Here is a 26,555-nt window from a genome sequence, read left to right on the forward strand (position 1 = left end):
ATACAAATTCTAATCAGGATAAATACAGCTGGATTAAAAACAAATAGTCTGTTTCATGACTGTAATATATGTCTGTGGGTCAATCACAATAAAGAGACAATTTGTCCTAACGCACATAAAGCACATAAAAAACAAAAACAAAACAGCCCATAAACCGATGCTGGAAGTCTGCGATATGTAATTAACCAACAGTAAATATAGTACAGTGTGAAATCACATGAACAAAATGGTGCTCAGAGCCTACTTATCTGCAGTACATTATTAAGAAGCCATTGCCTAGAAGAATACTAATTACTGTGGTGTTATTTTGTTGGTAGGGTCAGTCTGAGTGTGACCTGTCTCTCTGGCTTTTCCAGTCCCTCCCTTCACCCCTGTATGCTCGATGACAGGAGATCCTATACTGCGAGGCAATGTGACCCTGAACTGTAAGTCCGGCTACGGTAAACCTGTCCCTCAATACAAATGGACTAAAGCTGCCCCACTGTCTGAGGTCTTCTTCTCCCCCATGCAGAGTCAGTGTCTCTGTCATTATACCAGTGTTTCCCAACCTTGGGGTCGCCTGAAATATCTTACAACTGATCCGTACAAAAATAAATGAATATATATATATATATATATATATATATATATATATATATATATATATATATATATATATATATATATATATATATATATTCAAGATTCAAGATTCAAGAGTTTTATTGTCATGTGCACAGCAAAACAGGCAGTTGCACTGTACAATGAAATTCTTACTTTGCTCATCCTCCGTTACCAGACAAGTGTGAATAGACAATGCATAAATAATTAGAAAAAAAAAATCTTATATGGAGACGATATAAATAGCAAAAGAACTTATAGAAAAACAAGAGAAGTGAGGTAGATGAATGTGCAATGTCGCAGTATGTGCAAGGGGGCAGAGAGCAGCAGTCATAAAGTGCATTGTGCAATATTACATGATGACAGTGGTGAGACAGCAGCGCTAACAGCTGTCTTGTGTCTGCAGAGTTTAGTGTTCGTTAAGTAGTGTGTGTTTTCAGTAGATGGCCCACCAGTCAAAGAGGTTGGAAGGGGCCATGTGTGAAAGAGTCATTCACAAGCCTGATTGCCTGTGGATAGAAGCTCTTTGTCAGTCTTGATGTTCTGGACTTCACACTTCTATAGCGCTTGCCTGATGGTAGAAGTGTGAAGAGGTGATGTTGGGGGTGTGTTCTGTCCTTGATGATGTTATGGGCCCTCCTGATGACCCTGGTGTTGTAGGTGTCCTGCAGCAGGGGGAAGGCTGCTCCTGAGATGGACTGAGCAGATTTAATCACGCGCTGGAGCGCCTCCCTGTCCTGAAGGGTGCAGTTTCCATACCAGACTGTGATGGAGCTGGTAAGGACGCTCCTGATTGTACTCCTGTAGAAGTTGCTGAGAATTTTGGCTGGCATGCCAAATTTCCTCAGCCTTCTCAGGAAGTACAGTCGTTGTTGGGACTTCCTGATGATGTGCTGTGTGTTGTGAGACCAGGTGAGATCCTCACTGATGTGAATGCCAAGGAATTTGAAGGTTTTCACCCTCTCCACCTCAGTCTCACCTATGTGAAGCGGTGTGTGCAGCTCCCCTCGCCTCCTTGGGTCAACAATCATCTCCTTTGTCTTGTCTGTGTTAAGGGAGAGATTGTTGTTATGACACCAGGCCACCAGATCTGCAACCTCCCTCCTGTAGGCTGTCTCGTCCCCTCCAGTGATCAGTCCAATGACTGTTGTGTCATCAGCAAACTTGATGATGCTGGTGTTGTTCTGGGAGGCCACGCAGTCGTGCATGAAGAGAGTATACAGCAGGGGGCTCAGCACACAGCCCTGGGGGGTCCCAGTGCTTACAGTTCTTGTTCTTGACGTGCGGTTGCCAACTCTGACTGACTGGGGTCTGTCCGTTAGGAAGTTCAGTACCCAGTTGCAGAGGGTGGGTGTCAGTCCCAGGGTGAGGAGCTTTTCAGAGAGTTTGTGGGGGATGACCGTATTGAATGCTGAGCTGTAGTCGATAAACAGCATTCTGACATACGTGTCCTTGCCCTCTAGGTGTGTGAGGGCTGTGTGTATGGCAGTGCTGACTGCATCATCAGTGGACCGGTTCCGTCGGTAAGCAAACTGTAGAGGGTCTAAAGTGTCTGGAATGATCTCCTGGATGTGAGTCATGACTATCCTTTCAAAGCACTTCATCACAATTGGAGTGAGTGCCACGGGGCAATAGTCATTCAGGCAGGTCACGGTGCTTTTCTTTGGGAGGGGCACAATGGTGGTGGACTTGAAGCAGGAAGGCACAGAAGCTTGCGCGAGGGACAGATTGAATATGTCTGTAAACACATCAGCCAGTTCTGCTGAGCAAACCCTGAGTGCACGCCCTGGGATGTTGTCTGGGCCAGCCGCTTTCCTTGGGTTCAATCTCCTCAGAGCCACACGCACATCTGCTGCTGACACGGTTAGTGATGAGTTCTGTGTGCTCTCCGTGGCCAAGGCCTCTCTCTGTTGTTCCATGTTGAGGGCCTCGAAGCGAGCGTAGAACTCATTCAGCTCATCTGGCAGTGTGGCATGGCTGGTTGTGACCACCCTGCTCCTCTGCTGGTAGTCTGTGATGTGCTGCAGGCCCTGCCACATGCGCCGGGAGTCTGCGGTGGTGTAGTATCCCTCCAGCTTCTGTCTGTATTGTCTCTTGGCCTCTCTGATAGATTTACGCAGGTCATATCTGGCCTTTTTGTACTCTTCAGCGTTGCCTGAGACAAATGCAGTGGTGCGAGCATGTAGCATGGATCGGACTTCACAGTTTACCCAAGGTTTCTGGTTGGGGAATTTTCTGCAGTGTTTAGTGGGAACAATGTTCTCAATGCAGGTACTGATGTAGCCAGTTACCCCAGAAGCGTAGTCCTCTAGGTCAACAGTAGAGTCCTCTCTCAAAGCAGCAGTTCTGAACACATCCCAGTTTGTACTGTCAAAGCAGTCCTGAAGTACCAGGTGAGTTTCTTCATTCCACACTTTAACAGCTTTACTTACTGGTGGAGCTTGCTTAAGTAGTTGTCGGTAGGATGGGTAGAGGAACACGGACATGTGGTCGGACTGTCCGAAGTGCGGCCGCGGTGCAGCCTTGTAGGCGCCCCTCACGTTGCTGTAGACTTGATCGAGAATGTTGCGCTCCCTCGTCGGAAAGTTCACGTGCTGATGGTACTTGGGGAGAACAGTCCTTAGGTTGCAGTGGTTGAAATCGCCAGCTACGATGAACACGCCGTCCGGGTGTGCAGTTTCTTGTTTGCTGATCGTGTCGTGCAGCAGCCCCAGCGCCATCGCGGAGTTCGCCCTTGGCGGTATGTAAACAGCCAGTACGAATACTGCGCTGAACTCCCTCGGCAGGTAGAAGGGTCTACACTTCACCATCAGCAGTTCTATGTCATTTGAACAGTGTTTCTCTACAGTCTGTGCATCTGAACACCACTTGTTGTTCACGTAGATGCAGATACCACCGCCTCTGTTCTTTCCGGATGCCGCTGTGCGGTCCCCACGGTGGATGGAGTGAGTTTGTAGCTGAATTGCCGAGTCTGGTGTGCTGTCCGAGAGCCAGGTTTCCGTGAGAATTAGAGCACAGCAATCTCTGATCTCACGCTTAGTAATCCTAGCTCGCAGCTCGTCCAGCTTGTTTTCAAGGGAGCGGACATTGGCTAGAAGTAGGCTAGGTAGCGGCGGTCTTGTAGCTCTAGCTTTTAGCCTAGCATGTAGCCCGCTTCTCTTGCCACGCTTCCGCCTTGACCGCTCTGCCCGTTGGCTACGCCGCTCACCCAAGGCCGGTGTTGCTGGGCCTTGCCGGTTGTAGCCATTGGAGTCCAGGCGCAGAAGAAATTCGAAGTCCGAGAGACTGAAGCTAAGTTTGTGTCGAACTTTTCCGATGTCCAGGAGAGTCTCTCTGCTGTATTTAACTTTCGCTAGAGTGGTTTGTACATTTAAGATAAGTATTAAAACTAAAATAAATAATAAATAGCGTCGGTGTCGGGAGGATGACGCAAAGACGTCTGCCTCGGTGGGCGCCATCATGGAATGTCTATATATATATATAGTAGGGGATTATGGGATATCAAGTTGCCAGTCGTACACCCACCCACTCTTCTGCCTCAATGGCAGAAGAAACCACAGCCCCAGTCACTCCTGCTGCACCAGCTAAAGAAGCCCAAGAAAGAGGTCAAGAAGAAGGCAGCCTCAAAGCCCAGCGCTGACCCCGCGAGGCCATGCATGCATTTATCAGACCCTAAACCCATCTGGACATCAAAGCCCAGAAAAGCGGGACCTTGCATGGGTGAGCTCCTTCCCCTATCCCTGACAGGACAAAAAAGACAAGAGTTGTGCTCCGACTTGATTGACATATTCAACTAAATACACAATGGCAGAAGAAACTGCAGCCACAGTCGCCCCTGCTGCACCAGCAAAAAGAAGGCCACATTGTCATTTGTGTGTATCTTAGGGCTATACCTCTTTTTGGAATGACTGTATCTCCTCTGGGCTGAGAGGATGCATGCTCATTGAGCTGGCTTTAAAGGGAAGACTGCAGCTGGAGCCGTGTGGCATGAGAAGGAAGAGACTGCTCACCAGGAAGGTTTGTGTTTTAATAAGTGTGTTTGAATATCGGTTTATGCCAGAGTAGAGCCTGTAATGGTACCCTCTAAAGCTGCACTACCAGCTTAGGAATGTGCCTGAGCGTTTGGCCAAGAACTTGGTTGAGAAGGGTCTCCTCACCACAGAAAAGCAGAACTTCCTCCTCTTTGACATGACTACCCACCCGCTTACCAAAATAGCACGGTAAAACAGTGACACGTGCGAAAGGTTCAGGAAGCTGTGTTGCGTAAATAGTTAAAATTGGAACTATTGGTAGTTCCGGCTCTGGAACTACCGATGTCCTTGGTGGAAATAGAATTACCCTCCGAAATGCACGTCCCCCTGAAAGCACTCTGTTCAGCTGCACATAGCACTGGAGCATATGCACACACAAAAAGAAAAACCCACTGTTCTCTTTTCCCTTTAAAATAAACTCCACACCTAACAAGGCATCTGTCCCTCCTCAGATAGTCTTAGTGGTGGACAAAAAAAAAATACAAAACAAAGAGGACGAAGTAAAGACAGCAAAGCAGCAAAGAAAACAGAGAAAACCAACCCATGGCTTTTGGAAAAAAAAGGAAGATGTCCGAACGCCGTTCCAACTTGACTGACATAGAAGACACAAAGCCATGTAAAAAAAAAAAATTAGACAAAAACCATCGTTACTGTGGGCAAAACGCTTAAGAAAAATGACTGAGAGAATTCGTCTCATAGGATACACTGTGTGGTTTTGGCTTAGCTTGTTGCAGTGGCCGCTGAACCATTTTAACATAGCCCCAGTCAAGGGGGTTTTTATATTCAATAGGTCTATTATAAAGAAGGGAGAAGAGAAGGAAAAGGATGAAGAGAAGAGATAAGACATTGATTCCAAAGGAGTACCAAATGAAATCATGACCACTGGTCCTTAGAGAATCGGGCTTGTGATCAGAAGGTTGTTGGTTCGATTCCCAGGACCGACATCCACGGCTTGAGCAAGGCACTTAATCCAATGCTCCCCAGGCGCAAGGAATGCCACCCACTGCTCCTGCGTCTGGTATGTGTTCACTAATGGTGTGTTGGATGGGTTAAATGCAGAGGACAACTCAGATTCACTGTTCACAGTGTGTGTGTGTGTGTGATCACAGAGATTTACGTTAACATTTACCTTGCCTGTTCGGCTCTGCATCTACCGATGCTCTTGGTGGAAATATAATTACCCTCTACCGCATAACTGAAATGGTGTCTCTCTAAAGAGTTTAGTATTTTGAAATAAGTTGAAAAAATAAGCAAAAATACAATGCTGGACAGAAATACGTATGTGGTAAAATTGTAAGAGAAAGGTTGTTTTGAAAATCGTTTAAGTTTTCCTCGCAAAGTTGATTCATCTAAATAAAACCGCAGAGCTTCATTTAGAGGCTCTGCATGTTTCAAAAGGAATTCATAAAAGAAGACAAATTGTGTAGTCGAAAGTGTCACTGCATGCTATAGGAGCGCAGCACAGCGCAGTCCACTTGTTTCAGCCTTGACAATGTGGCATGCTAGGAGGTCTGAGGCAATGATTTCACCTGATGTCAGAATTCACTTAAGCTGGGAATGTTCACACATAGGTTGACAGACTCAGCTTAAATTCATTATAATAATAATAATAATAATAATAATAATAATAATCTAAAATTCTACATTTTAGCTCTCTTTCGAGGAGGAGGCACCATGACCTCTTCATCAGAGGAGGAGGAGGAATACAATCTTTTATTTGTCGTTCCTTCCTCTTCCTCTTCCTCTTCATCTTCTTCTTCTTCACTCTCCACTCCAAACCATTCTGCAATGTCCTCCTCCTCCGGTATTGGTGCTGGTGCCACTGGCACAAGTGCCTCAGGCACCTGTGCCAGTGGATTCAGCTCTGGTGCTGGAGCAGCTGGTGCCTCCTCCTCTTCAGTGAGCTGCAAACCTGCATCACTGTCCTGAAATCAACAGTTCACGGTATTTAATAGTTGATGACAAAAATGATCTTCAAAACAGTAAACAAAAACAACAATTAAACAATAAAAAGCAACAAACTGACAACTCACTTCATGCTCCAGGCTTCCAGTGTCAAACTGGAAAAGAAAGCAAAAGTAGAGTCAGCTGCAAGACATTATAAGCGTGGCACTTGGACATGGCCTGGTGAACACTTCATATCATCATATTATCTATATACTCACACTGTGCCAAGAATCAAAAGCACTGTCCTCACTCTCTGACATTGTGTCTGAACTGAGGCATCTGCTCTTTGACACAGATTTAAGTTGAAAAAACAAAAAAAAACCAAAAACAAAAATACAATGCTGGACACAGAAGAAATACCTATGTGTTAAAATTGTAAGAGAAAAGCAAATGAAATGACTTGATGTAAGACAGGGGTGTCAAACTCCAGTCCTGGAGGGCCGGGGTCCTGCTGATTTTTGCTTTCACCTCTTAGTTACCTGTTGAATTTCACCTTGAACATAGGTGTGGACACTCTTCAGCCAATCAGAGATTCTATTTAGTTGGTCTACAAGAAAAACAGCAGGACCCCGGCCCTCCAGGACCAGAGCTTGAGACGCCTGACATAAGATGACATGGAGCTGCTGGTTGCCACCCAAGTGACCCCAAGCTTTACTGTACGAATTTCTCATTTAATATGCTAATCTTGCAATCTAAGCCCATCTGACTCAGCATTAGCTGCTGGTTGCCACCCAAGTGAATCCTAACTTTACCGTTCGAATTTCTCATTTAATATGCTAATCTTGCAATCTAAGCCCATCTGACTCAGCATAGCTGCTGGTTGCCACCCAAGTGAATCCTAACTGTACCGTATGAATTTCTTATTTCATATGCTAATCTTGCAATCATATTCAAAGTGAATGGGATTCGGGATTCCACATTTAGCAAATATGAATTAAATATTTAGGAACCGAGCCCCATCTGACTCAGCATTAGCTACTGGTTGCCACCCAAGTGAATCCTAACTTTACAGTTTGAATTTCTCATTTAATATGCTAATCTTGCAATCTAAGCTCAATCGACTCAGAATTAGCTGCTGGTTGCCACCCAAGTGAATCCTAACTTTACCGTTCGAATTTCTCATTTAATATGCTAATCTTGCAATCTAAGCCCATCTGACTCAGCATAGCTGCTGGTTGCCACCCAAGTGAATCCTAACTGTAGCGTACGAATTTCTTATTTCATATGCTAATCTTGCAATCATATTCAAAGTGAATGGAATTCGGGATTCCACATTTAGCAAATGGGAATTAAATATTTAGGAACCGAGCCCCATCTGACTCAGCATTAGCTACTGGTTGCCACCCAAGTGAATCCTAACTTTACCGTTCGAATTTCTCATTTAATATGCTAATCTTGCAATCTAAGCCCATCTGACTCAGCATTAGCTGCTGGTTGCCACCCAAGTGAATCCTAACTGTAGCGTACGAATTTCTTATTTCATATGCTAATCTTGCAATCATATTCAATGTGAATGGAATTCGGGATTCCACATTTAACAAATGGGAATTAAATATGTAGGAACTGAGCCCCATCTGACTCAGCATTAGCTGCTGGTCGCCACCCAAGTGAATCCTAACTTTACCGTTCGAATTTCTCATTTAATATGCTAATCTTGCAATCTAAGCCCATCTGACTCAGCATAGCTGCTGGTTGCCACCCAAGTGAATCCTAACTTTACCAAACGAATTTCTAATTCTGCTCATCTTGCAATCATATTCAAAGTGGATGGGATTCGGGATTCCACGTGACTCCCAACTTTACTGTATGAAAACAACAAATATCCTGAATCACAGCCTTTTGCAATTTCATAATAGCATTGTTTCAAATTGCGATTTCGATCTGAAATTGATTAATCGTTCAGCCCTAGTGTGTTGTCAATTCGGGCGGGTAGCCTTTTCCATTTGAATGGAGAAAAATGAATGAACAGATTAATTTCGCTGCCACTATACTATTATCATTATTGCATTATTACCAGCAGCACCAACTTCAAGCTCTGTACTCGAGTCTAGTCAAATTCACCAAGTGAACATCCACGGCGTGCGAAATATATATCGTCGCCCACAAAAGTTGACTTTTGATTTTTGCCTTGGAGCAAATTACAGTTAAATAATCAATCTCGTCCTCTCCCCATGTGCTACTGCAGCTCATTTTTAGTTCTCTGCCATTTCTTTTCCTTCTTCTGTTGTTTAATGGGTGACGATAGCCTGCCTCAAATTCCTGTAATTGGTCCGAAAGTCCAAACCATCCACAAAAGTGTTTTCACAGTGCAAACGAACCAAACCATGGTTCAGTTTGGTTCGGACCGAGAGCACCTCTTTTGGTCAGGCCAAATTTAGGTCCTTTGGGCTGGACCATGGTCCGAGGCACCTTTCACACCTGCTATTTCAGTTCGAACCAAACTGAAAAGTCCGAAGGTTTGGACCAAACAAGGTATGTGTGAAAGCACCCTTAGTAAATCTATTCATTTGTAGGCGAATTGAAAAAGTGATTTTTTTCCATTATTTGCTTTTCATTAACTATATCTGTCTACTCTTCTATTGTCGGAGAGTAAGGAAGCAGCCAATGTCTAATGATGGTTTTCTTACCAGCATATATCAGTACACCAAATAAATATTCATGTATGGAAGTTGGTGCACTTCCACTGAAAGTCTCAATAGCTGTACCATTCCTCCTTTGAAATCAAGTTACCTTCATTTTCCCATTTATTTTTAATATACTCTGTGGAATGAGATTTTTTTTTTTTTGTTTTCTTATGCAGTCTGGATATAATACCTCTATTTAACTCCTAAACTCCTAAATAGGCTCCTAAAACTACTCTCACGGCTTTGCGTGGCTCGGGAAGGACTCAGCCAGACATTTCTCCTTGAACATTTTAGTGTTTTACAGATATTTCTTGGGACTCGGGAACACACACACACACACACACACACACACACACACACACACACATACATATTCATACATATTTATTACCAGATAGTATTAAATGTAAGTTTTGTTCATTTTAAACAGGTGTTGTAGTAATTTTAATCAGTACTGTATATTTAAGAGCATGGTAAGAGCGTTTAAGCATTTGATGGAATTGAGTCGCCTCAAGTTCCAGTAAAATAAAATGTTTAGTATGCAAACAGATTTTATGATAGCATGCAAATTTTATACTCTCTGATGCATCGGCTGCGCTGGGAAATATACTCTGGGAGTAATATTGTCGTTTGCGGGCATGTACAATTGCATAGTTTTGCTGTTCTTAATTTCTCTGTTTTTCCATGAGTAAGATTTCAAGTCAGTTTACAGTTAACGCACACTTTTCAATAGACTAAAAAATGCGGGTTAAAAAAAGCAAAGTTACAAGCTCAAATTTGGATTGTTGTATATATGATTTTTAATTGAATCTTTATGCTTAGGGTTTTTTAAGAGCAACACATGATAGAGCATATATCCCACGGCCCAAAACAAGGAAACATGGTAACGAATAACTAACAAAGCAATGCCATTTATGTTGTACGTGGCTGGAGTGTAAAAAAAATAACCATTGTTTCTAAAGTGTCATACATTCAGTTTAGTACACCTTTGAGATGCAGAATTTAGTCATATTGTCCTCCATGCTGATAACTTGGCCCAGCAGGTGTACCAGGGCTTGTTTCAATGGGTAGTTCACACGATTGTTCACCTCAGGCCAAATCTTTTCCACTCAAAGACTCTATTGACCACAAAACATGTTTTCAGATGGTATGAAAATACAACTGCAGAAAATGTAATAGCAGATCATAAATCAGCTTCTTAAGCTAGGAAAAAATTAATTCCCATTTAGAATGCTTTCAGTCCTTTTTTCAGTCCTCTCTTTTTTTCCTATGTTTGATTATATTAGTTATACTGTTTGTCAGTATCACAGAAAGCTTCTCTTGCATGTACAGGCACATGCAAAACTCCCTGCCATGGTCTACCCTGAGTTGGTCCCATATCCCATAGTGGACCACTGCAGATCTGGAATAAGATAGTATGTACATGTCCACGTGGCTGCACTTAACTTAACTGATCCAATAAGAAAAAGGCATTAAATTTGATGAAAAGACAATATCCACAGCACAGAAAAGATTATGACAACATTGGTTATGAATGTAGTCACCTATAAACTTCCTCATAAATCTTGTTAGTCACTGGAATGGTGGCATTGGCAACAATTTTGCTGCTGTAGCCATCAGCTGCCAAAACGTGTGTCACTCCTACACAACAATATACTTGTTGTTTCAGTAAATTCTTAGCATGATGCCTACCTGACGTCCGAATTCATGGTATGGCTGGTGAATTTCTCTAAGCATTTTTCCAACATGACATTCTGTCTGTTGCATATAGCCAGTCATGAACTTGCGGCCATAAGAAGGGCCCGTCTGTTCAGAGAAATATAGCCATTCGCTAACAACGCTTGAAAGATAGGATATAAATTGTAAAAAACTAAATGAAAACTTACCTTTTATATTGATCCAATCACAGCCCACTCCAGTTCTCTGTCCTGTACCATCTGTTGCAGCGTAATGGAAATCTCTGCATGTGTCTTGCCGGTTTCAAACAAGTCATTAATCAAATTAGTGTACAGTTCCAGTGCGGCCATGGTGTCGATACGAAATTACTCAAAAAATACTGATTAACTGTCTTGCAATCACTCCATGATTCTGGCCTTTTCTTTCTTTCTTTCTTTCTTTTGCTGCAGGCTTATCAAGTGTACCCACAGATATAGAAACATTTGTACTTTCTATGAGTGCAACGCACGAAGCAGTCAATAACTTGCCGGCTGCTATCAGATTTATACACGAAAAACGAAATAATGAATCGTTTTTCATTTTCCGATTTTGGATTTTCAGTTGAATATGAAAAGACCAAAAGATACAGGGAGTAGATGGGGCTCGGTTCCTAAATATTTAATTCACATTTGCTAAACATGGAATCCCATTCACTTTGAATATGATTGCAAGATTAGCGCATGAAATGACAAATTCGTATTGTAAAGTTGGGAGTCAACCAACTTGGGTGGCAACCAGCAGCTAATACTGAGTCAGATAGTCATTTCATTTGCTTTTCTCTTACAATTTTAACACATAGGTATTTCCTCTGTGTCCAGAATTGTATTTTTGCTTTTTTTTTTTTTTTTTCCAACTTAATTCTGTGTCAAAGAGCAGATGCCTCAGTTCAGACACAATGTCAGAGAGTGAGGGGTGCCTCCTCTTTAAAAGAGAACTATGTAGTATTTTACTGATTATTATTATTTAAATGAATTTAAGCTGAGTCTGTCAACCTATGTGTGAACATTCCCAGCTTAAGTGAGTTCTGACGTCAGGTGAAATAATTGCCTCAGACCTCCTAGCATGCCACATTATCAAGGCTGAAACAAGTGGACTGCACTGCGCTCCTATAGCATGCAGCGGTGTGTACTCCGCTGTCAACCAACGTGGAGTAAGGTATTCAAACACACTTATTGAAACACAAACCTTCTGGGTGAGCAGTCTCTTCGTTCTCGTGCCACACGGCTCCGGTTGCAGTCCAGTTGCTGATAGAAATGCACTGGTAGGCCCCACCCCGCCCCCGGGCGGCGTGGGTTTAGGATCTGACAAATGAACACCACCTCCATCATCCTCCAGCACCTCCTCCATAGGATTGCCACAGTTATCCAAAGACCGGGGTAGAACGCTCAAAGGAACTGTAACTGATTTAATGAGCCATTTGCAGTTTCCCCAGCCTCCATCATCCTCCAGAATCTTCTCCATGGCTCAGACAGTTTGCGGGTCACCTCCTTAGAGACAGCATCCTCACGTTTCTGGGCAACCTTATGCTTCAGAATGAATTTAACATTCTTATATGCAAACTTGGACCAGTTGGGATCCGTCTGCTTATACCTGAACTCAAAGAGCTCTCTCAAACACAGTACTAGTATGTTCTCACAGATCTCATTCAGCATCTCGGGGATTAGGTTATGGATACAAACAAGTTAAGGATCTCAATCTGTTCTGATGATCAGCATCATTGTATCATATCTATTTCTGAGACAACATAACATACAAGACAGTGGGGCCATATTTAGCCACATTTTCAAAGCCATTCATTTACCATGCTCTCATTTAAAAACTAGTAATATACATCACACAAAAACAGCTTTGACAATGTGGATATGCAAGGAGGCCTGAAGCAATGATTTCACCTGACGTCAGAATTCACTATGGCTGGGAACGTTCACAGATAGCTTGACAGACTCAGCTTTAGATAAATGCTCAGGGCTGATAAGAGTAAATAATAATAATAATAATAATAATAATAATAATAATAATATTTATTTAGAGCCCAATATCACTATTTATAGTCTCAAAGGGCTTTACATGTCTATAACAAAGTCAAATCAAAATTATATCATGCATAAGCTCGAGAAAATAGATAAGTCTTTAGTTTTATTTTAAAGGTATTGAGAGAGTTTGCTTCTCTAACTTCTTTAGGTAAACCATTCCAAAGGAAGGGAGAGCGGTAGGAAAAGGCTCGGTTGCCAGCGGACTTCTTTTTAACTCTTGGAATGACTAATAATCCAGAATCTTGAGAGCGCAGCAAGGGTGCGAGGTGGGTTACAGGGTGTAATTAAGCCAGACAGGTAGGAAGGCGCAAGCCCATGTAAAATTTTATATGTTAATAAGAGGACCTTAAAATCTGCCCTTGCATGAATTGCGAGCCAATGAAGGGAAGCCAGGACAGATGTAATGTGATCAAACTTCTTTGTTCGGGTCAGAATTCTAGCAGCAGCATTCTGGACCAGCTGAAGACTATTGGTACTAGAGGCAGGCAGGCCAGAGTAAAGAACATTGGAGTAATCGAGGCGAGACGTGACGAATGCGTGAACAATGGTTTCTGCATCAGCGATACTTAGAAAGGGCTTAATTTTAGCAATGTTACGGAGGTGATAAAAGGCAGTTTTGGTTGTGTTCTTGATATGAGTGACTAGCGAGAGAATAGAGTCAAAAATCACACCGAGGCTCTTAGCTGAAGAGTTTTGAGAGATGATGCAGTTTTCAAAATTTAGAGTTAGATCACTAAAAAGATGCTTATGCGTAGGAGGACCAATGACCAGCATTTCAATCTTGCCTGCGTTAAGCATCAGGAAATTTGAAGACATCCAACCCTTAATAGCACAAAGACATGCCTCAAGGTTAGCCAATTCAGAGCGGTCATTATGCTGGATAGGTAAGAAAATCTGAGTATCATCACCGTAACAATGGAAGTTAACGTTGTAACTACGAATAATGTCCCCCAAAGGGAGCATGTAAATAGAGAATAGAAGAGGGCCAAGGACTGATCCCTGAGGAACACCATAGTTAAGCTTATGGTATTCAGAGGTCACATTATTATAGTGGAGACACTGCTTTCTCTCAGAGAGATAAGATTTAAACCAAGAGAGCACCAGGCCACGAATGCCAATTCGGTTTTCCAAGCGCTTTAACAATATAGTGTGATCGACCGTGTCAAATGCTGCACTCAGATCAAGCAGAATAAGAACAGAGGTAGCACCAGCATCCATGGCTAATAAAAGATTAGTTACTCTAGTAAGGGCGGTTTCAGTAGAGTGAAAACACCTGAAGCCTGACTGAAATATTTCAAACAGACTGTTAGAGGACATATGGGCTATCAGCTGAGCAGCTACAATTTTTTCAAGTATTTTAGAAAGAAACGGGAGATTAGAGAGGCCTATAATTATTTAAGGCTTCAGGGTCAAGATTTGTTTTTTTAAGTAAAGGCCTGATCACGGCTGTTTTAAAAGAGGAGGGTACAATACCAGATTTAAGTGACATATTTAGAGTGTTTAGGATTGTTGGGCCAAGAACCGAGAAAAGCTCTATATAAATTTTAGCAGGTAGGGGCTCAAGGAGGCAAGAGGCTGGTTTAGCAGAGTGCACCAATTTGGACAGCGCGTCTAGAGAGATAGGGTTAAATTGAGTTAAAGGCTGCACATCCTGACTAATCTTAGGCGCAGTAACAGAGAGCATGCAGGCAGTCTGATGTTGGAGAAATGGAAGAAGGCCTCTAAAATGGAAGAAGGCCTCTGAATGTTGAAGTCAACGGAAGAGGGCCTCGGTATACCAAAAAGGGAAAATGCAAGGTCAGCAAAATATGAAGGCAACATAAAAAGGGTAAAATCTAGGTTATAGTGACAGGGAAGCATAAGTAATGGTCGGGATGTAGTTGCTTCAGCATCTGCTTTGCATGGATTAGCCCAACGCTTGATAGTTAACACCTGCATTAAGGGTAAAGTATCGGAGGTGAGATTGAGGACGTGGTTGAGTGTCCGAGGTAAGATGAGGACACGGTTGAATATTATTTTTTATTTAACCAAAAAAGGACACTTTGGAAATAATGGTGTATGGAATCATGAATTCTGGGAAAACTTGGGGAAATTTCTGGAAGCAAATGGGTTGGACCATGCAAAACACAGATGATGTAAGGGGTGTTACCATACAACCGTGTTATGCGCTTATTGGATACATAGGTTTAGCATGCAGGTAAAATTTTAGATATGAGTGCATGATTTTCTGTATTATATTCAGTCACTCCCTGGGACCTGACTCAGTTTGTTGTATTTTGTTCACTGCTGAATGCAATAAACTTACACTGCATCGGACTCCTGAAGAATTTGACTGCTTTTTGAAAACTCGGAATTCATTTTAAACTCGGCATAAGAAGTACAGCATTCAGTGTGGAGAGGGACTCGGTCATATCTGGCCCAGACCTGGGAGTCTCTTCCACACTGATTTGATAAATTAATTTGAATATTACGACGAATTAAGTCTATTTTTTGCGAGAAAAATTCAACAAAATCGTTTGCGGTAAAAGGGCTAGATTGAGGGCAGTGATTCTGAGTAAGTTTAGATATTGTATCAAAAAGGAACCTGGGGTTTTTTTTGTTAACATTAATTATTTTCGAGTAACACGCGGATCTGGCTGTGTAGAGAGCGCGTTTATAATCTATCAGGCTGTCGTGCCGTGCAAGGCGAAAAACCTCTAGTTTGGTTGCCCGCCAGTTTCGTTCCAATTTGCTACACACCTGCTTCGGCGTGCGGGTTTCATTATTAAACCAAGGTGTTAAGTGCTTACGTCTATTTTTTATAGTTAATAGTGCTATCATATCTAGTACATTACGAAGGGTAAAATTTATGCTGTCCGTCAAGTCGTTCAAAGATCTTTGCTGATCATTGAAAGAGTTGAGAGCAGTAGGAAGCAGATCAGCGAGCGCAGCAGTGGTGGAAGCATTAACGCGATGGCAGCTACGAACTGCGGTAGAGACAATTGGCATCAACAGAAGAGTTACTTGGAAAGTAATAAGAAAATAGTCTGAGAGGGTAGCGGAGTAAGGAGAGACGACAACATGAGAGATATCTAGTCCGCGAGCTAGAATAAGATCTAAAGTGTTGCCACTGAGATGAGTTGGTTCGTGGACATATTGGTTAAAACCAAAAGTGTCTATGATAGTTGTAAAAGCTTTATTAAGTGAATCAGAATTGTTATTGATGTGAATATTAAAGTCCCCCAAGATCAGGATTTTATCCACTCTAGTAAGAATAACAGAGATAAATTCAGAAAACTCATCTAGAAATTGACTATAGGGCCCCGTGGGACGATAGAGCACTGCTATGAGAAAAGTTGAGGCAGTACCATATTGCTTCACAGAGATCAACTCAAAAGAGTCAAAATTAGGTAAACCTAGCAGCACAGGAAAAGGAATAGTTAGGGGGTGAAGCTTCATTTAAAGGGAGAAAAACATCTGGCTTTAACCAAGTTTCACACAAACCCATTATGTCAAGGCTAAGATCACTGATCAGGTCACTAACAAGCAACGCCTTAGGTGAAAGCGATCTGATATTGATAAAACCTAACTTCAGCATAACCGGGCTTACAGTAATCATATCGGAGGAGGGAGTCAGTTGAATTGGAACCCAAATTGCTACGAAATATGGTCTGTTTGACCGAAATGAGCTACGAGGGCGTGAAAATGCACCAATGGGAAAAATGTCACTACTAGCTATATACATAGTCATATTAGTCTTAACATTATGATGTTCATTATGACAAACATTATTCGTTAGAAGGATACTTCGAAGAGGGCGACGGTTTTCTTGTTGTTTCTGTTGTCTCTGCCTGACCAGTGCTCCAGCTCTTTTGCCTCGCTTCCTTCTCCGTCTCCATTTACAAGGTGTAGCAGGTGGGCTAAACAATTTAAATCTAAACAAATGGAAGTCCGCTGAGTCCGTTGAACAATTTTTGGCTATAAAATGCATATCGATTGTAGATCTGATGTTGATCAAAGTCTCCCTATCGTAGGTGATCATCACGTTCAAAATTATAGTGTTCTTGCATAAAATAGTGTGAATAAATTAACAAAAAAGTTCAATTTAAGATAGAGCTCAGAGAACGACAGCCATCTTGACGGTGCGTTACCATGGAACTTCTCTAAATGTAGCCCCATTTTCTTGTAAGTTTCCTAAGAAATGGACAAGATGCAATGTTCTGCTTATCATCCCTGAAAAGAACAGATTGAAGTCTTTAATATGATGTATATTACTATCTTTTTTTTTTTTTAAGATTAGATTCAACTTTATTGCCATTGTGCAGAGTACAGGTACAAAGCCAATGCCAATGCAGTGGCATCTAACCAGAAGTGCAAAAGCATACAGATAATATACATGTATATATTAATCATGTTGTACATAGAGGTGAAGCTGACAGAGTAGGAAAGAGGAGTGTATATGTATGGGTTGTATATACATAATAGACAAAATATTTACAGTAGGTTGTATGTACAGTATAAATAGGGTAATCTGAACAACATGAGAGGTACAGCCAGTGCAAAAAGGATAAAAACAGTGCATATAAAAAGTAAGTGACAGTGCAGTGTGAGTGTGAATAAGCTTAGTGCTGTGGTGTGGAGTTCAGCAGGGTCAAAGCCTCATGAAAGAAGCTCTTCCTCAGCTGGCTGGTGCGGGAGCGGAGGCTCTTGTAACGCTTGCCAGATGGGAGGAGGGTAAAAAGTCCGTGGTTAGGGTGGGATGCATCCTTGATGATGCTTTTCGCCCGGCCCAGGCAGCGTTTAATGTAAATGTTCTCAATGGTGGGCAGCTGGGTGCCGGTGATCCGTTGGGCAGTTTTCATCACCCGCTTGAGTGCTTTACGGTCTGCTGTGGAACAATTGCCATACCACACTGAGATGCAGTTGGTGAGTATGCTCTAAATAGTACAGCAGTAAAAGCCCACCAGTATCCTAGAACACAGATGAGCTTTCTTAAGGCTCTGCAGGAAGTAAAGGCTCTGTTGCGCCTTTTTGATGAGGATGGAGGAGTTCAGGGACCAGGTCAGAGATGTGGACGCCAAGGAGTTTGAAGCTAGGTACACGCTCCACTACAGCTCCATTGATGTAGATGGGGGCATGTGCTTTGCTCCTTGCACGCCTGAAGTCCACAATGATTTCCTTGGTCTTCTGGGTGTTAAGGGCCAGGTTGTTGTCGGCGCACCACGCAGCCAGGTGCTCGACCTCGTCCCTGTAGGCCGTCTCGTCGTACCTGCAACCCCCACAACATCTGCAAGTGAACCTGAGAAACATCCATCAAAAAGAATGTAAAAATATGATGACGCCTTCCTGCAGTAATAAGTCTGAGGCTTGTTTCTTTATTTTATGCACAGGTGACAATCAACATGAAGCATTGCCCTTTCCGCCACGCCTCCTATGCAAATGGGTCTGGGCACATCCGTGATGTCCGTTGGCACAACCAACAAAGAAGAGTGGAGACATGCGCTCAGTCTTGGAAACGGAAGGTAAGTATAAGATTTTCAGACACACTACAGAGGTTGGTGATTACTGTTCTTTCACTTTACGTTCTGTGTTAGCAGGACGAATTAAGAAAACCAGTACTGAAAGACATTAAACATAAAACAATCAGGGTTGCTTTGGTCAAGATATGGGAAAAAAGGAGAAGAACAGAGGACATTGATCCCCTCAAGTCCATGGTCACAAAAATGCAAAAAGAACTTAAAGCGCTCCAGGAAAAGATTTTGGTGAAAGATGCCAGTACAAGCGTTGACTGCACACACACGACACAGGTAGGGGAAAGGGAACTTCAACAACAGTCTTCAGAGGACCTAAATAGCCTTGGTTCGTCACGTAATTGTTAAGTTTTGTAATTACTGTGTTGCCGTGGCATTTTCCTAACAATTGTCCTGTTTCTTTATTGTTTCTAGACAAACTCTTCAAGAAGCTTAAGGCTGTGCTGTTGGGTTCCAATCCATCCCACATGCAAGGCAAAAATCAAATGTTAAGCAAATTGTAACCCACGTCAGGCATTTCCTCCAACATATGTTGCCCATGTTGGGCAAAAACATCACCCCCTATCAGTCTGACATTTCTGGACGACACAGAGAAGGCCGTGGCGTAAGTTTCTTTGGTTTTGGCATTATGGTTTGGTGACTGTTTCCATCACTGCATTCATTCCCTGTTTTGTTTTTTTTTTTAAATGTTTTAGGTGGGTCACGCAACTGAGGAATGCCAAAGAGGCAACCACGTTTAAACACTATCCAGTGGATGCCAGGAAATTTACCTCATTTGTCAGGGAAGAGAATATCCCACAGGTAAGAGTACACACACTAAAAGAAACTCCCAATCCAGTCCTTTAAGGAGTGCGCTGCAAGGGCCATTCCAGAGGCTATGGGTAAGTGATAGGTGTGACCATCACCCTCATTCAATCCAGTTAATGTCACACATTTTTACTTTTTATTGAGATGGGATTGATCTTTTCCTAGGCCCAGAGACACCTTGACCCAAAAAGGAGATACAAAGCGACAAGGACCATGTGCCACAGCACATCGACCTCTGAGATATTTTATGTTGGAGAGGAGACAGTGGTTGAGGCACACGGTATACGCAAACTCATGGAGGAGGCTCTCCAGGTCCAGCCCCCCCCCCAGATGAACCTAACAGGAGCAAGAACAGTACAATAAGACTCCTCTGCTGGAATCGACGACGATCCACAACAGCCAGGAATGTTGGTACCTCAACATGACACTCCACCTGTGGTTCTCAAGCAGAGGTGGAGGGGCTTGACTTGCGGGGAGCAGAGCTGGAGGGGGCAGAGGTTGAGGGGCTGAAGGTGGTGGGGCCAGAGGTGCGGCATACAGAATCTCCGGGGGAGAGGGGTGACACGGAATCACCGGAATGTGCCAAAGACTCTGAAACAGATTATGTCATACTGTTGTGTGTGACAGATGGGTAACATTTTAACTTATTTTCCATTTAATGTTTCTCGTTATGGGGAACATACTCCCTTCCGAAAGACAACACGCCATCGTCAGTTTAATTGTCTTTTCTTTTCCCATACACATTGTCGTATCCTTACATCTTTTTACTTTGTTTCAGCCATGCAGACTCTTTGTGTACCCAGACGAACTTAAGGACCATATAAAAACTACTTTCGCCCATGTGTGTGGGGAGAACAAATCACGGTAGGAATGGCAAATGTTGTTTTATGTCCTGTTTAAGGGATACATATATCCTTGTCGTTGATGGACAGTTTTGTTTCTTTAAACCTTAGATGCGGTCTCATCAAGTCCAGGAGACGCCCCACAGGAGCAAATTAAGCTGACTCAACCCAAGTAGTACAGTAGCGTAATTATCTTGTAGTAGGCTGGTTATATAATGCGCTGTTCATTTTGTTGTGTGTGTTAGCTGAATGAGGGAGAGACACAGATTAACTGAAAGCTGTGCGTGTTCTCGGGCAGAGAAGGAGAATGCCTGAGAAAGCGAGTTGCATCTTCTCCCTCCATCTTAATGCCTGAATATTTGAATTTGTAAGATAACAGTTTTTGTAATAGAATAGGGTAAGGAGTAGACATATTCAGAGGTGTCTGAGTTTCTAATCTTTGTTTGTATTGTCTTGTAAATAGTAGATTGATATGGAAAGATGTCCCTGTTATCTATTAGTATTCCAAAATAAAGGAATTAGTTAAGAGTGTATGACTGTGTGTTGTTTTAATGATCTCCTCAATAAGCTTTAGATTGAATTTGCCACCATATGCCACCATTAATGTGTGTGTGTGTGTATATATGTTTTTGTTTGTTTGTATTTTTGAAGTTGATAGAGAGAAGGGGAACACCTGAGGAAGCGAGTCGCATCTTCTCCCTCCGCTCATTATTTTCCCCTGTTTTAACAGGGGTACAACATTTTGGAGGCACCGCTGGGATAGCTGCTCTGATGCCCGCTGTCCACAACCAGGCAGACGACTTCTGAGCCAGTTAATCCCCAACAGTATAACCCAGGCAGATTACAGTACATTCGGTGAGAGCTAGACACAAGTATCTCCCCAGTCTCTAACCACGGCAGAAATGCCGAACTGCAACTCCAGACCTAGCTGTGAACACTGTAGTTATGGTGGTGAACCCACAGCTCCCTTGGGCACTTTGGCCTGTTGGGCGCGTCCCAAGAATCATCCCTAGTGACGACAGCAAGATCCGTACAGTGGAGGTGGACATCAAAGGCAACATTTCTACCAGTCCTGTTTCCAAACTGATAGAGCCCCCAAAGATGCCAGACAATGGTGAAACCAGCACTCCCTAGCCCAGCAGTGACTGTATTGTTATTACATATTTGCTACACGAATCCGGGGGTGGCTGTGTAATACTCCCTGCTTGACTTAGTGAGATTCAACAATACTAGAATCCAACTTACGTTTACATAACGAAGGAGAAATATTGGTATATCGTCTAAGAAGTACGACTGTACACTCAATTTCAATGATGCACACACAGTCACACAACATCAAGTTTATGCTAGCTCGACAGAGGTAATGAGCAACATTGCTTGTGTCGGGAACTGTCTACAAACAGGCGCATGCGTGCAAGTCCATAAGTCCAAAGAGTGATGCAATCTCACTAAGTCCAGCAGGGAGTTTTACAAATACTATCCAGTTACAAAGTTTTTCATGACTAATGTTTAGATATTTTTTGAAGTGAGCTTCAGTCTTGCTAGATTAAATATAATAATGCAGTGAAAAAAGATACCTGATAGCAGAGTCATGCTCTATGTTTATAAAAAAATGTGCAGAAAACAATTAGTGTATCTAGAAAAGACACACACGTTTATTTGAGAAATTTACCTGCTCTTCCGTGTTTGGGAAAAACCATGGATGGAAAAGCTGATTAAGTTCAGTGGTTGATTAGGTCAAAGCAAAATACATTCTTATGTACATTGTTTCAATTTGAAATTTGAAACATTGAAATCCAGCTTCATATGCAAGCATAGATCATTTTTTGTTGATGTGACATTTTACTTAAGTGTCAATACAAAAATACACGAACCTGTTGATGAAACATGGAAAATAACACAATATGAATTTAGATAAAAGCTCTTTTATTTCCCTAATTAGGCCCCTGGTATCAAAGTGTTTCTTTGACTGCGCGGTGCATTTAATGGTCTCTGTTTCTGTTTTCTTTGGCAAGAACATACACCCTGTCATTGTAACCATTCATCACACAGCAGAATTGTGAACACTGTTGTCTCTAAATATTTCACATAACCCCCCCCATTCGGTGGGTGCTATAATGAAAACTGCAAATCTTGTCAAATTTCAAATTTCTTCATCTCAAAGATTTCCCATCCACAAATAAGTGGAGTATGTCTGAAGAATGGAAAATGCTAATTATGCAACTGGATTTTTCCTCCAACAGACCAAAATCAGAACACTTCACTGAAAGCGAACAGTTTGTCCATAAGACATCAGACTTGTTCAGCAATTCAGAGTCAGTACCTGTGCAGGTGTGGTTTCCATTGCACTTTTGTGCAAAATAGAATCGATTTAAAAAAAAAAAAAGTCAACAAAACACAATTGGAAAGGTCTGTTTCCACTGAGTGATGTTATGCGATTAAAGCTTGGATTTCTCCTCTCGCGATAGTCATTCCAATTAAACATGCCCCACTGCACAACATATATAGCCCATGAGCAAACTACGTCTACTGTCAATTCAATTCAATTTAAAGTGCTTTATTGGCATGACAAATAAGGCATTTTATTGCCAAAGCATTCATACAAAGCATAAGGAATACAAGGAACAAGTCATATGGATCTAATCTAAGTCTAAATCTTATGTAAATTTAAATCTAATCTAAGTTTAAATCTAGACCTAATCTATTCTATGTATAGATTTCCACAGATTTGGACTAACATAAAATAAACATAGACACTACACTCAAATATGAATAGGAACATTATATGTATAATATATATAGTAACATTAAACGTTAAAACATATTTACATTTAGGTTTAGCTAGTGTCCCTCAGGTTATGACATAGTGAAATATATTTGGCTGCCAGAGCAGCTAGCATGTCTCTCTCTCTCTCTCTTTCTCTCTCACACACACACACATACACTGCACAGAGCGCGTAATTAGAACACCATTTTGATGAGACCATATACTCTACTCTTACCAAATAAGCATACTGCTTCCCCAAATATGAATGTAGCAGTTCGATGTATCGTTCCACTTGCCATGTAGTGTTTTTCTCTTTGAGCCTGAGAGCCCGCCCCTCGTGCCTATGCAGACTTGGGAAATAAAACCCCGCCCCTTCTTCCCAGTCTGATAGTGAGCGAAGGTCCTGAAAATGTTTTTGTTATTGTCAGGGGAAACTGTGAATAAACAGCAGTGATCAGAATTTATCGATTCGGAGAGATTATTCAAAGAATCACAACGCAGAGGTAGAGATAAAAGAAGAATTAAGAACGTTGCATGATTATATGCAGATATCACTAAGAGGGTGTGTTTTTTCTTTTCTTACTTTTGGTTTTATTTCATTTCATCTCATTTGGCCAAACGGTTTTCACTTTTAATATGATTGTAACCCACATACATTTAGCAGCATTCATACCGGCTATATGCATTATATAAGCATTTCAGGTTCAGTTCATTCCTGTAGGTGGCGCATAACACCGCCATTTTGTGCTATTGTGATTACAGCCGGTTGCGACTCGACACGAATTATTTGCGCTCCCGGAGAAAAAAGGGTTGAATGTCTGCTTGAAATAACGTGATAATTTTGAGTTTAGTTATGCTCCTTATGGAACCAAAGAATAAGAATTCCCCTGAATGCTCTTGTTGTAGTTTTTCTGAACTGCTGATTTAACTCCGGTGAGTTTGTCTCCTGTTGTTTCCTTTGAGTTAGCCGTAGCCTGTGCTGTGAAAGTTGCTTAACAATGTGTAGTGTTGTAGAACCTGAACTATTTACATGTATTTGCAAGTGCTGAACTGTATATCTGTAAGAAAAAAAACAGTTGAAGTTTCATTTGCATCTGAAAGTGTTGATAGCAGAATGTTGTTCGTAAATTCGGTTGCATGGGAAATGTTGTATGCTAGCGGAGCAAGCACAAGAAGTTAAGTTGCTGATTGATATGCACTGTTATTCGACGTGTAACTTCAGTTGTGTGAGTGCAAACATTGGTGTCGACATTAAGTATTTCTGATGGTAAAGACACAGTTTTCTTTTGTAGAATGTTAAGATTTAATTATGGTGATACGTGAGAAGTAATACTGATTGTACTTCGTTGCAAATGTTTTTTTGTTTTTTTCTGATATGCTGTGAGAGGAGAGTGGCGAGCCTAGCCCCTGCGATTCAAGACGTCTACTTTGTTACTGCGTCGATAGCGACAGAACCAGAGTGACAGGTAAGAGAAATCAAAGTGCACTCAAGTTCATAGGAACTGAATAGAGAATTCATATTGGGGAAACTCAAAAGACACCTGTATATTCCTGGATACTCCACAGATAATCGGATATATCCGGGAGTTTGCAGCTCTGTTATGCGGCCTGGAATGCTCCAGGTTATGTACCAGGTTTGGGCGGTCTGCCTAGAGCCCTTAGTTGCCATGGTGAATAATCTTTCGGGGGTGCTTGCAAGGGAACATTTGTGTGCGTATATATATATATATATATATATACGCACACATACATACATATACATATACACACACACACACACACACATCAGTCAGTGTACAACATAGAACAGAGTATACTGTAATATGATGGTATATAATATAAATGCTTTTTGGGAACATAAATGAAACACTAAATGTTGAGCATTCCCAAGAACAACCCAGCTTCTGTGGTCTCCATTGTGAATCTAGCCGCACCAACTCGTGCATGGTGATTCACAACATATTTTTGTTCTTCGTCCAGTCTATTCTGTAGCACCCAACACAGTGCAGACATCCAAGATGGCGTCCTCCTCTTCAGAAATCATATCTACTGATGTGGTCTTCCATATGGCAGCCTCTTTCTCAATTTAAAGAACACTAGCTCTGGTCTTGTGCAGCTGCAAAACACAGTGAAAACAGAAATTAGATTCCTGAAAACAGCAAATGGAGAAAAAGTCTAAAAACTACTGGGGAACTGATTGTTTTGACTTACTCTTCTCTTCCTTTGCCTCGTTCAAGCGGCGATCCTGCCCCCCTCTTTGTTCTCTAGATTCCCTTCTTGGTTCATCCTGTAACTCTTTCGAATAGTCTCAGTAGGTCTTGCAGGATGCTAGAGAGAGAAAAAAAGTGGAGAAGAAAGGACGATTGATTACAAGTTCATTTAGAATGCCAGGTACTGTTATGAAACAATCGCGATGCCGCTCGTCTTCTTTTTTGGGACAGACTCCTCTTGCACCTCTTTGATGTCTGACTCCATCCTGTCCAACCGCCGAATAATATTCTCCATGAACGTCTCCTGCCATTCAGACATCTTAAAAAATGCATTTAACAGGGACACCAGTTGTTTGTTTTCGTTCGGACTCGGCGTTGGAATAATTGGATATTCCCGGTGCACGAGTAGCCTCTCCCCTCCACTGTCTGTTAGAAAACTCAAGTGTTCTTTTGCAAGCCATCTTCAAAATGCGCACTATCAAGAGGATACAGAATACAACTTCTGTAATCCCTCTGTGACTTGCTTCTCCTACATACAAGTAACCCCTTCCCCAGAGCAAATTTTGCGCTGCAGTTGCACACAATGCTATTGGTTATAGTCACTCTACGCCATGCATGCACAGAAAACTGACTGGACAGGACTCAATCTTAGATTCTAAGTGGGTGGTTTGAAAACGGGGCACGTCCTCCTACTGAGGAAAAACATTACAAAAAAACAAGCAAGGAACAACAACAACAAAAAAGTACTGTGCCCTGTAAACATTTCTGGTTCTTTGGTAGGGTGACCAGACGTGCTGCTTTGCATTGTACTACACAGCATTTTGACCCTTTGTCCCTCACCCTGCACATTGAGATAATGTCCCAAATAAGTCACAACTGTGACAAATAAGAACAAATGGATGCGTTCTTTTACCCACCCGGCAGATGAGCCACTTATGCCATTGCGGCTTAGTTTCTAGTCTTTTTAATACCGCTACGTCAAAAGCAGCAAAAATGCAACATGGCCAAGTTTTTCTAAAAGCCTTGCTTACACCCAGTGGCTGAGAAGAGAACATTGAGGGCGGTCAACAAGTGGCTGTGCAGAAAAACCAAACTTAGAAAAACTTTGTAGATATGAAGGTAAACACTATCAGCCGACATCATGGCAAAAAGGAAAGAAAAAGATCTTTTATCCCATCTGACCATGCTACTCATCCAATAGAGATTTTGCTATGATATAAAGATTTGCATTGAAATTGTTTTATATAATATTTTATTTTGAGCCTTATTTATTCTTAGTTGGATTTGGTCAGGAGTATAACTTGAAAGACTTGAGCTGCATGATGCCTGCTGCTTTGCTTAAGGACAGTTGCCTCTGATGGGCCTGTAATGGCCCGACTTTGACATGGCGGGGTTGTGTGTTTAGTTATAGTGGATCTTTGATGATTAAGGGCATCATGTTTTCTTTTAAAGAAGTCAATGTGTTTGT

The 26,555-nt window shown here is 42.0% G+C and overlaps 1 protein-coding gene across 1 annotated transcript in view; it reads left to right on the plus strand.

Moving 5' to 3' along the window:
• Positions 1-4,141: 4,141 nt before the first annotated feature.
• Positions 4,142-26,555, plus strand: part of LOC115828361 (Golgi phosphoprotein 3-like) — a 206,094-nt gene continuing 183,680 nt past the window's right edge. Inside the window, exons 1-2 of the mRNA XM_030792316.1 lie at positions 4,142-4,228; positions 4,486-4,621. Of these exons, the coding sequence (XP_030648176.1) occupies positions 4,142-4,228; positions 4,486-4,621 (223 nt within the window). The remainder of the gene's footprint in view (positions 4,229-4,485; positions 4,622-26,555) is intronic.

This window comes from Chanos chanos, chromosome 15 (genome assembly GCF_902362185.1).
Source record: "Chanos chanos chromosome 15, fChaCha1.1, whole genome shotgun sequence".
In the NCBI taxonomy this organism is placed as follows: Eukaryota; Metazoa; Chordata; class Actinopteri; order Gonorynchiformes; family Chanidae; genus Chanos; species Chanos chanos.